Source organism: Marmota monax, unplaced genomic scaffold (genome assembly GCF_021218885.2).
Source record: "Marmota monax isolate L192 unplaced genomic scaffold, Marmota_monax_Labrador192_F-V1.1 WCK01_AAM20220418_F8-fsc00376, whole genome shotgun sequence".
Classification (NCBI taxonomy): Eukaryota; Metazoa; Chordata; class Mammalia; order Rodentia; family Sciuridae; genus Marmota; species Marmota monax.
Window position 1 is genome coordinate 288,592 of NW_026692651.1, and position 12,762 is coordinate 301,353.

Consider the following 12,762-nt stretch of genomic DNA (forward strand, 5'->3'; position numbering starts at 1 on the left):
CCCAGTGGGAAAAGGAACAGGTGCCTGTCTGATGGTGTGTGACCATGAGACAGCACCATTCATGTCCTGGGGAGCAGCAGGGAGAGTAGGGGACTGCAGAGAAGCCAGGTGCAGTCAGGTCACCTCAGTTTACTGTAACACCAGAGCTGAGATCTTGGAATGGGAATGTTTGGAGGACAGATTTCCTCACGAGAATTTTTTTTTCATGTTCATGAGAATAAATACTCCAACATTATGAATCATTTCCTACATAAAACAATTTTTTTAAAATTTTTATTTGAATTATCTATGTAGAAAAAAATGAGAAAATACTTTGGACAGTAATATTAGTGAAATAAAATGAAGGTGACTAAAATGGAGAACAAAAGGAATGCATGGTGACCCACATGGTCATGGAGAAGAGGAGGCAGGCCACTCTAGAAGTGCTCTGTGGGGAGTCTCAGGAGGTCAGGGAGGCCTGATGGGGAGGTGAGGACAAGTTCTGCAGGTCACACTCAGACCCTTGGCTGCAGACCTCCACACCTGCACTGGGAGGTGCACTCTGCTCAGAAATGAGTAAACAAATCAGAAAACCAAGAGTGACCTTCCTCTTCAGGGAAAGCTACTGAAAAGTACAAAAAAACATGTTGGACATGAATGTATAAACTAACTGTATTATTTTTCAAATATATATTCAGTTGTCCATGAACATTAATATTGTATTTACTTATTTTTTAATTTATGTACATGCTAAGAATCGATCCCAGTGACTCACACATGCTATTCAAGTGCTCTACCACTGAGCTATAGACCCAGGACCAAGTATTTGTATTTATCATATTTTGGCTTCCTATCTCTTGTCTCTTTATCTTCACAGACAACCAGAATTTGTACTAAATGGCCAATGCCACCATGGTTACTGAATTTCTCCCAATGGGCTCTCCTGATATCTGTAATCTGAGTTTCATTTATTTTACAGTATTTCCACTGACCAACCTGGGTACCTTGTTAGGGAAACTATTTCCATCACTGTCCCCAATGCCTGTATCAACTCTCTCAGTGGCAATAGGGCCATTTCAGTGGCTGGTTGTGCAACCCAGATCTTCTTGGTAATTTTCTGTGCATGTGTTGAACTTCTGTTTCTCTCCATCTTGGCCTGGGACTGCTATGTAGCCATCTCCCAGCCCCTTCAGTACCCCCTCATCATGAACCCTCAGTTTTGTGTCTGCATGACCCTGGCTTCCCTGCTCAGTGGTCTGCTGTATGCAGGTGTGCACACAGGGAACACATTCAGGCTTTCTTTCTGCCAGTCAAATGTGGTCCACCAGTTATTCTGTGATGTCCCCTCTCTGCTGAGGCTCTCTTGCTCTGACACTACCAGCAACATGGTCATTCTTGTCTCTGCTGTGGCAGTGGGTGGTGGTTGCTTTACTCTTATTGCCATGTCATGTATTCACATATTTTCTGTTGTGCTGAAATTTCCCATAGAAGGTCTGGGAGGGCTGCTCCACCTGCACCCCTCATATCCTCGTGGTTTCAGTTTTCCTCAGTCCCATCATGTGCATCTACAGATGGCTTTCAGTGACCTCTGACAGTCCAGGACACTGTTCTCTGCCTTTTACACCATAGTTTCTCTCTTCTTGAATCACCTTACATGAAGAATCCGGTACAAACAGGTAAAGGAAACTGTGAGAAGAGTGATGCAAAGATAGTTGTTCTCAGGGAAATGATAAAGATACTTTTCAGCATTATCCTCATTTCACTGAGTGGAGTTAAATGAGGTCAAATACTTTTCTAATATGGGCTTCACATGTTACCCTGCCTACCCTATTATCACCTTACTAGAATCTCAGTTATTTTATAGCATATTTTCTTTGTTATTTACCATGGATCCTTCATAAAAGCTTAATTTTATCAATCCATTTTAATATATAAATATGATCCAATATATTTTCTAAAATCATTTCTGGGGATATATATTAAAGTTTCATCAGTTACTGTCACAGAGAAAATCTTTACAAATAAAACATGAAGATAATGTACAGTTACATAATCTGTTGTCAAACTGTGATACAAAATTGTGTCAATTTTTGAAAATATATGGAAATCAAATCATTAAGGCTTTATAATAATAAATGTAGAGAGAATCACAATGATACTTTTCTCCATTTAACATATACAGAGAAAGGAAGATACTCCTTTGACATGAAGAAAAGAGAGAGCAAAGGTTACATCCATCATGAACCCACAGCACAATCCATCCACTGTGGAAGAGCACCTTGGGCTCCCCTGGCTGTTATGGCTGGCAATCTTTTATTAAGTCTATGAGTGGTCTAGTTTGGGGGACACAAACTCAGGGCTGAGTTGCAGGTCAGCTTTCTAAGGGTTTTCCTCCAACACATGGTACTTCTGTAAAAACTGTGATAATGAGTCATACATGATCACTATGAAAAAGTGACCAGGAATTGTCTGGCCTCACTCTATGACCTGTGTAAACTTGAAAATTTCTCTCTTTTTTTTTTTTTTTGATTGTGTAAAGTAAACCTCTAGGAGCATTTCTGGCCATCTTTTTGGTTGTTGCTATTGTTGTATTTATCAGGACTGAACCAAGGCTGCATCCCTAAACCATTTTTTCTGTTTTTGTTGTGGGACAAACTATATATGCTTTGACCAGACAAACTCCATTTTATCCTGAGACTCCATTGCATATGAGAAATGCTTCTCACATGAGAAAACCCTGCATATGTAATCCACTTTCTGCCAAGCACACCCTGTATGGCAACATATAAGGCTAAAAAATGTTTCAATTATTCTTTCTCAGTGTATTATTAGGAACTACACGTGTAAGTTGTTCTCATTTTAATTCCTATTTTTCTTGGGCTGCTTACTGTACTCTGACTGGGTAATTCTGACCCACTCCCCATGTTACTATGGTTTTGACTTACTGGTAGCTTGTAGTTTGGGGCTATAAAAATGCACCCTACCTTCTGCAAAAGGTTGAAGGATGCAGAGCCCACTTTCTTTTTGCCATTCCTACCCACCATCTAATAAACTTAATGTCCTACTTCAAGACTCACCCAGTGATATATTTCTAATGTGCCACATTGTATCACAGAAAATAGGGTCTTGCTAAGTTGCTTAGGGACTCCAGGAGTTTCTGAGGCTGGCTTCAAACCTGTAATCATTGTTCATCAACCTCCTCATGTGTGGGATTGCAGGTGTGCACCCGTGTGCCCAGTTTGTGGCAGCTCATCATTTCACATGAGTTATTTCTCTCCAAATATTTTAGTGTCCTCATTGGCATGTGCTTGGTTCATTGTTAATTATGACTGACATAGGCTCAATATCAAGTTACCTAGGAGTACTGATATAACAAAATGAAGAAAAAATATTTACACAAAAAACAGTCAGTATATTCAATTGCAAAATCTAAACAATCAATTTTGTTCACCAATACACTAATAGGAAAATGGGGAGAAAAAAATGTATTTATTACCTAGGAAAATATGAAAGCCTAAATATATGTGATTATTAATAAAGGCATTTCTTAAACTTTTTTAGACCAGGGAATACTTGCAGTAGGAGCCAATGAGCACCTCAGGGCTGCCTGATGCAGAAGGCTTGACTTGCTCTAACATGATCCACCGCAGTTGAGGCTCCACCCAAACTATGTCCATGGCTTTTGTTTCTCACTGCTCCAATGTTTCCTGCTAGAGCAAAGGACCTTTGGAGAACCCCAGATAAATTCTGCAAACTTCACCTTTACATGCATTTCCTCTTCAATTATGCCTTACTGAATCTAAATTTATGAGTTTTTCATGAGTTGAGGTGGCCACATAAATGAAGTTTAAATTTCACAGATAAATTTCTTTGGAAAAAAATTGAATTTCAACCACCAGTCCTATTGAGAGTTGTTCTTTGGGGTACATTTTTGGATATTTCACTTATATTTTATTTGAAAGACCTTGAGTCAAAGGAGATGAAGAAAGAAATATTGATATAAGGACTTCATTATAACTCACATTGTGTGTCAAATAATGAAAAGCCCTGTCAATTGGTGTGGTATGGAACATATGCAGAAGTTGGCAAAAAATTACTTTGTATATTGTCATGAGCCTAGGAATATACTTTTATAGTAATATCAATTATGTCAAAGATATATTTTGGATAGGCAGGTTTTCTGAAATGTTAGGTCTCTTTAGATATCCAGCTTTCATGAAATATTAGGTTTACTCTAATAAGGACACAATATTTAAGAGTACTTGTTAGAGCCTTTTGTGAGAATATGTCCTGCCCCCTGCATAGATGTTAATTCAGATACCAGACAGGGATTACCAGAGATTTAAAAAAAACACACAAAAACCTTTACAGAGAATGCCAGGATCAGGTGGGACATTCAACTCTGATTGAGATTAGTGACCCAGAGCTGGCTCAGCACATTTATTTTATAGGTTTTGTCACCAAAAGGTTATTTGTGGGAAAGTTTCAACAAAGCAGGCAGGTGTGAAGCTCCCACCACCAATGAGACATTGTGGTTCTTGTTACATTTCTGTGCACAGAATCCCCTATCCTTGGGAGATATTATCTCAGTTTCAAGGTTCAGACTGATAACTCTGAGCCTTTGCCCTGATTTTTCACAGGCCAGGTGTCACCATAGCAACTGGGGGATTTTCAACTGTGTATTTGCTCAGGGAGTTCCCAGTGCAAGCAGCACACCACAACCATGAGGCAATCACAAAGCTGATGCACATCATCATCGCCCATGGTTATCTATCTAAGTGTCTGTGGTATGAAAGCTACAGAAGACAGAGCCTTAGCCCAGTACATAGTTAGAAGTATGATGAAAGTTTAGCAATCAACAAGGCAATGTAGTAACTTATTCTACAGAGACTTTTAACATAATATTCATGACTGAGAATATTATGCCAGAACCATCAGATTTTTCCCAGCTTCATAAAGCCTTTAGGATATTTATGTTGAATGCTTTTAGAATACTATATCAACTGCAAGAATACAGTTATTTGTATCAGTAGAGTTAAAAGCCAGATTTGATCAGAGTTTTAAAGAGATCATTTTAAAAGCTGGGTCCAAAGAATGAGTGGTTATAAACAGACTGCAGGCCCTAAGGAGAGGCTAAGTATTTCATACCTCTTCAATAGGAAAGAAGCTGAGAGCATCTAATAAATTTGTAGGACCATACCTATTGCACACTCAAGGATGTAGAAAGGAAAATTCCCTTGAAGTATCTTGTGGCCATCCTGCTTTCACAGAGGGCACAGGAAGTTGTTTTACCATAATAAGCAAGGAAGACATTAAGAAACCACCATTGTACTAATTTTGGGGACCCATCTATGGTGTGAGCTGGCATCAGACTTTAGCATCATTTACTTTGTGCCATCTCTGCAGGAATGTAGAGTGCCCAAATTAATGGGTCATGATGACTTTCACCATCAATTCAAAGAAAGGCTTGGTAGCCCAAGTGAACTGTAGCATAGTCTGAGGCCCTACAGTCTCCCCCTGACAGGGTGAATAGGTGTAGCTGTGAATGTGAAGCCAAAGTTGGCATGGAATCCCAAGAAATTTATAGTTACCAATAGCATAAACTCTCTGCCAATGAAAGGCAAAGAGAGCCCCAGCCCCTGTGTTCTGCAACTGGCAAGGCCAAAGGGCAGGAATTACCCAGTCCTTTTGGAAATATTGTCTTATATTCAAGAGTCCTAGCTGCTACATGAGGAATTACAGATGGAGTTGTTTTCTCAGCTGGTTTCATAATTCCTCTACACCATATATTCTTTCCACAGCCCTACTAAGTCCTTTTGGAATAAGAAGGCTTATGTTCTACAGTGGATATTGATGCATGTAACTTGCTTTTGATTTTCATGGGGGCTCACAACCAAGATTTTACCTTCAGTTTTAGGTGAGATTTTTGGCTCAAACTTTAGGATAAAGCTGGAATTTATTAGACTATCAAACACTTGGAGATGGACTAAATTCAGTTTGCATTGTGAAATGGACACAAGTTTTGGAGATCTGGGGTTTAAACATTATGAATGGGATGTGAGGTGTGTCAAAAAGTTCCTGAATTGAGGCAGGAATTTTTTATTCTTTTTTTCTTTCTTTTTTAAATTTTCATTCCTGAGTGTTTTTATCAGAGGTATAAAACCTTGTTTTCACACAAGAATTTTTTGAATCAAATGGGGTATAATATCTCATTTTTCCAAGTGTACAGGTTGCAGAATCACATTGGTTATACAGACATGTATATGCATTCAGCAATACTAGTGTCTATTTTATTCTGCTGCCTTTCTATCAGGCAGGAATTTTCAAAGGTAGAATGGTTGTATTATGAGAGCTGCAACCTAATCAATCCATCTTCATTTGAACGAATTAACTGGGTGTTTGCTTTAGGCATTTGGGACATTGCTGGAGGAGGTGGCCCACTGGGATTAATCCCTGATAGCTTTCCTCTAACCCTAACCCTAACCCTCTTTCCCCTTCCCTATCTTTGCCTACTTGGAGCCATATTCTGAGCATCTTCCTTCTGCTGTGGTGGTCCTCAGTGTGCCCCCACTGTGGGCACAAAGTCATGAAATTGGATGAAAATAGACTAAATCTCTGAACACTTGAGACAATATAATTTCCCAATTTTGGGTTGGTTTTTGTTTATTGTGCGTGTTTTTTTTAAACCACGTATTTTGGTCACAGCCATGCAAATCTGACAGAGTTATTCATCATAATCAAATAGAGTGCTGAGTGTATACCAGAGATGACCAAATGACCAAAATTATGATAAACAATAAATCAGCCACATTATATTACCAGACTAAGGAGAAATAAGTCTACAGATGGATGTGCTGATTTAAAGATCTGTGGAATATACATGTAACAGAATGACGTTCATCCTAAGGAATGAACATATGATGCCTGTACAAGGTGGACTGATTTTGAAAAAGTTAGGATAAGTCAATTCAGAACATATATTGAATGATTTTATTTATATGAAATTTTAAAAATATATAATTACAAAGGTACAAAATATACTTAGAGTTTTCTAGAGTCTGAAAGGCCATGTGTAAAAAATTAGATGGTTCATTTGAAGTAATAAAAGTATCTGGAAACAAGTTTAGTTGGATGTTCTACAACTTGGTAATGTAGTAAATATCACTACATTTATAAGCATGAACTGTCACAAAGGTAAACTTTGTGTCATGTGAATTTCATGTCAATGATAAGAAATTTTTCTGCTGAACTGCAGATAGTGTGAGTTGTTTCTGACTTACAAGTGAGAGTTGAAAACACACAGGGAGAACCATCAATCTTTTCAGTGTTACTCACTTCTCAGTAATGACTTACTGTCATGTGTGGCAGAACAGTTCCACTGTCCATGCTGGCACGTGGCCAGGTCCTCTCTCCTGGGCTCTGGAGGTGCTGCTGTCTGGTGGTATGCTCAGGTCTCCTGTTGTCTCTGCAGGCTGAGCTCTGGGCTCCTGGGGGCCCAGATCGCACTGGCCAGGCACCAGGTTCACATAAAGCAGAGGTGACTGAGCTCCCCACATCTGACATGGCACTAGGCTGACTGGACAGATTCACCCTGGCTGCAGACACCATTGATGGGAGAAGCAAGGGGAAACACGGTTCTGTTCCATGTTGACAACATGTGACACTCAGGAGTAAGTAATAAGCCGTTAGAATTTAAATGCATCTGAGCTTCACTTTTATTCTGTTCAGAAAATTACAGTGTCATCCAAAGAGTCATCGAGTCCAGGAAAAGGATTCTTAATTCTGAGAAGAACACAGCAAGCACAGAGTGTCCTTAAAACTGCACTGGTTTTGGGGGTGATTGCCACTGCTGCAATAAAAACACAAGGACCTTGGGGAGGTCTGCACTGTGTATGCTAGTATAGTGTGTGAAAAATTTTTATGCTGATTCTGGATAGTTTAAAATTCTTTTCTTCAGATTACTATTAATTATACTTGCAAAATTCACAAAATTCCAGAGAAAAATAAACACATTCACATTAAGAAAACAAGAACAAAATGCAAAATATGGTATAGGATACATAGGTAGATAGGAATGCTTTTATACAACTGATAAACCTGAACATATGTCAATAACTGTGAGAAATAAGATATTTAATGTAGAATACAATTTTCATTGGAATATTTTGAACATTAATCTCACCCCTTTCTTTTGATCACAAATACATTTTTTTCACTTTTTCAGTTTGTTACTTTTTGTTTTTTGGGTTTCAGGGATTGAACCCAGGGGTGCTTAACCACTGAGCCACATCGCAGCCCTTTTGATTGTTTATTCTGAGATACAGTCTTGACAAGTTGGGAGTCTAGCTTTGAATTTACCATCTTCCTCTCTCAGCCTCCTCAGCTTCTGGATTACAAGCATGTGTCACTGTGCCCAAATTTTCAATTGTACTCTTAACATTTTTTACTGATTATATATTAAGTATGACTATACGGATGTGTGTGTCTAGTGGTATCAATATAAGTACCAAGTTGTGCATCATTTTGGAAGTATATTTTGATTTTCAGATTATATGTACCTCAGCATTCCTCAATGGTTTATCAAAGACACTAATCAATTTCCTAACATGGGAAATATAATTTAGAAATAATTAATTCTTGGATCTTTCAAGCCAAATAATTTTTAGCAGTTTTGAAATGATCTATTTATCATATATTTAATTATTTAAAACACTATCAAGATAATTGCAAAAAATAAAAAAAACTCCTGGCTTTTCACTTCCAGAGAAAGCACTTGGGCAGTCCCTCTTCATGTTCTTAGAGTTAAAACATGCTAGTTCTCCTCACACACATTGTCCGGACTCTCACTTTTACCAACCCTTTCTGTTATTTATACCTTCATCTTATTGTCTTTAAGAGGGAATCATCTATGGGTATTTTTTTACCCCTTAAATGAGGGTGTCATACTGAACCATACTACAATTTTAAGGTCAGTCTATGCGATGATTTAAAGCCATATTTTTATTTTAAAAATCCAGGTTCAAAAAGTCACCATATATTTAGAATCTACTGAAATTGTGTCAGGGTCTCTGTAAAAAATAGGTGGTGCTTTGTACATTTATCTTATTGCATTTATAAATGACTTTACATCAATTCTCCATAATTGGAAGTTTCCTAATATTGACTAGCATATGAAAAAAGAAAGTTGAATTGAGAAGAAGTTATCAAACTGTAACAAAATCACACAAGGAAAAGAGGAAATGATGTAAGTTCATATAATTCAAACTAGTTGTGGAGAATTTTCTAAGTTCTATTGGAGAAAGAAAAGCAGGAGGTGGTTTTGTGTTAAAAACTATAATAAAAAAGAGCACTAGGGACATATCACAGTTGATGGAGCGCTGGCCTCGCATGCACCACACTCTGGGTTCAACACTCAGCTCCACATACACAAAAAATTAAAACATTTTTTAAAAAGAAAGAAAATGTCTCTACAGTTCTATGCAACGTTTAGATTTAAACCCATGTTTATATCCCATCTGTATGTGACAGGATGTTTTGGGGTGGTGAACAAAAACTCCTGGAGATCCCAGAATCCAGGATAAAAGGTAAAAAACCTGTCAGATTTCCATAAAGAAACCTGATTAGTCTCATATCACTTTCAAAAATTTTCATGTTTATTTGACTTTTTACATATGTACCATTTTATTTTTCCTTCACAGTACTCAAATTATATTTTAAAGATGATAATTTACTTCTTTTAGTAAAACCCAGTATCTAGAACAGATTTTTGCCATGTTATGAATCATTAATAAATAATTGGGGAAAGATTACCTAATTTGAAAAGATCTTATGCTCACAGGCAAGGGTGAGTTATTTCAAAAGAAGGTACACTGTATTTCTTATAGATGTGAAGAAAGGGCTTCACCAATTTAGGAATTACTCATTTTTAAATAAGTCAAATAAAAACTTAGTTCATGTTAGCAGTTAGATGATTATGCTACATTGCATTTTTTATTAACTATTACGCATGAAGTCATGCACTTGCTAGTAAGAGAATAAAAACATTGAGCAATACATAGCCAAAAATCAAGGAATTTGCAACAGCAATTCCAGGGATAAATACATACTGATTTACTGAAAGGTAGAATAACACGTCGATTTCTAACATTACAGAGAAATAGAAGAATAATTAGAAGCTATGAAGAGGGTTTCTGAGGAAAAGTTGCATTTGAGCCTCCTTTAAAGCTCAGTATGTAGTAATGGGAAAAAGGAATCATTATGTCACAGTAGAAAAGGGCCTCTGACAGCAAGTTGTAGGGCATGCTGTGAACAAGGGGGTCACTGAGGTGTGAGATTCAGGCTGTGTCAGTGAGAAATGGGGAATAGGGCAAGCAAGAGATTGCAGCTAGACTGAGTAGGGGTCCTTGAAATTAACTGTGAAATTAACACCAACCTACCTGTGTCTGGGCACACACCCTTGACGCTGGAGGACACAAATTTTAAGTAAAGGCCAGACAAACTCATGATGAAGATCGTTTTTCTAAGGGTGAGTGTGGTTAACCTGGCAAAGTGCTGAGGTGGACCCAGGTTTTCAGAGGGCTAAAGAAATGACAATTTTGGTGATTTGGGATTGAACCAGTCTGAGATGCTTCAGATGTGCTATAAATATGAGCAAAATCTTCCTTTTAGGGTATACAGCCAGGATCACTTTGTATAATCATGACATTTGGAGGAAAGGATTAAAATGGAAGGTGTCAACAAGAAAATGACAAATTATTGTCTAGACAAAGGAATCTTCAACTTCATGGTTCTGAACACAGAGTAAAAACACATTAAGGCAAAAAATAAAAGTTTAGGAGAATGTCATCTGGGCTAGAATCTGGAGCTTTAAACACCTCACACTGATCTGTTGGAGAGAAAAAGAGTCCCAGTGGGAAAAGGAATATATTCCTATCTGAGATTCTGTGGCCTGCATACAGTATCACCCCATCCTGAGGAGCAGCAGGGAGAGTCAGATCCCCTCATTTTACCAGAGCACTGGACCTGCAGCCTGGTATGGAAAAGTTTGAATTCTTGAGAGGCTTTCCTCATGAGTAAAATTTTTTCATGTTCATGGAGATAAATACTCCTATATTATGAATAGTTTCCTATTTAAAAATATTTGAAAATTAATTATAATTGGAATTATTAATAATACTCTGAATTATTTAGTGTGGAAAAATGGCAAAATAATGTTGAAATTATATTCATGGAAGAGAGTGAAGGTAACTATATTATAGATCATTAAAAAAACACATTGTCACATGCTCTGCATGGAGTTTCAGTAGGTGAGGTTATGCCTGATGAGGACCTGAGGACAAGCCCTGCAGGTCATGCCCAGACCCTGTGCTGCAGACCTCCACACCTGAACTCAGAGGAGCACTCTGCTCAGAAATGAGTAAAGATTTGAGAAAACCAAGAGTGACTTTCCTCTCCAGGGAAATCAACTGCAAAATACAAGTAAACATGGTGCATATGAATATATAAAGTAATTGCATTAATTCTGTTTTCTTTCCACTTTTATCTCTTTATCATCCCAGTCAACCTGAATTTTCAATAAATGGATAATTCCACCATGGTAACTGAATTTCTCCTCCTGAGCTCTCCTGATGGCTGGGATCTGAATTTCCTCTATTTCACAGTATTCCCAATGACCTACCTGGGTACCTTGTTAGGGAACCTTCTCATCATCACTGTCACCACTGCTGACCAGAACCTGCACACACCCATGTACTTCTTCCTTAGGAACCTGTCCATCTTGGACATGTGCTTAATTTCCATCACTGTCCCCAATGCCTGTGTCAACTCTCTCACTGGCAACAGGGCCATTTCAGTGGCTGGTTGTGCAACCCAGATATTCTTGGTCATTTTTTGTGCAAGTGTTGAACTTCTGTTTCTCACCATCATGGCCTGGGACCGCTATGTGGCCATCTGCCAGCCCCTCCAGTACCCCCTTGTCATGAACCCTCAATTTTGTGTCCGCATGACCCTGGCTTCATTGCTCAGTGGTCTGCTGTATGCAGGTGTGCACACTGGGAACACATTTCGGCTGTCCTTCTGCCAGTCAAAAGTGGTCCATCAGTTCTTCTGTGATGTCCCCTCTCTGCTGAGGCTCTCCTGCTCTGACACCACCAGCAACAAGGTCCTTATTCTTGTCTCTGCTGTGGTCATTTGTGGTGGTTGCTTCCTTTTTATTGTCGTGTCATATTTTCGCATATTTTCTGCTGTGCTGAAATTTCCCATCAGAGCCCCAGGGAAGGCCTTCTCCACCTGCACACCTCACATCCTTGTGGTGTCCGTCTTCCTCAGTTCCATCACAGGTGTGTACCTGAGGTCCTCAGCAACCTCTGACACACTCGACGACATGCTTCTCTCTGCCTTTTACACCATGGTTCCTCCCTTCCTGAATCCTCTCCTCTACAGTCTCAGGAACAAACAGGTAAAGGACGCTGTGAGGAGATTAATGGGAAGACAGTTGTTCTCAGGGAAATGATGAAGATGCTTTTCAGTACTATTCTTATTTCACTGTTTGAGGTTCTTAATTAGAGATCATGCTCTTCATAGCTGTGCTTCAGAAGTCATACTGCTTACTCTAATGTCACCTTATTGGTCCTGGGTACTTCAACTTGTAAAATAATTTTTGTTTTAATTTATGCCATCATTTCTATTTATTCTTCATAAAATGTATAATGTTAGAAAATGCATCTTTAATTAATGAGTATAATTCAAGTTGTGTGCTATAATCATTTGAGATTATATCTGTTT

The 12,762-nt window shown here is 38.4% G+C and overlaps 1 protein-coding gene and 1 pseudogene across 1 annotated transcript; both read left to right on the forward strand.

The window, feature by feature from the left end:
- The first annotated feature begins 460 nt into the window (after window positions 1-460).
- On the forward strand, window positions 461-1,608 carry LOC124093816 (olfactory receptor 14C36-like; annotated as a pseudogene).
- A 9,949-nt stretch (window positions 1,609-11,557) lies between these two features.
- On the forward strand, window positions 11,558-12,490 carry LOC124093819 (olfactory receptor 14C36-like). The gene has a single exon (XM_046446358.1). It carries the CDS (start codon window positions 11,558-11,560, stop codon window positions 12,488-12,490), a length of 933 nt encoding a protein of 310 aa, XP_046302314.1.
- Window positions 12,491-12,762: the final 272 nt, after the last annotated feature.

What these genes read in the sequence shown, in the direction of transcription:
- LOC124093819 (XM_046446358.1), top strand. Translation starts at nt 11,558, where the DNA reads ATGGATAATTCCACCATGGTAACTGAATTTCTCCTCCTGAGCTCTCCT.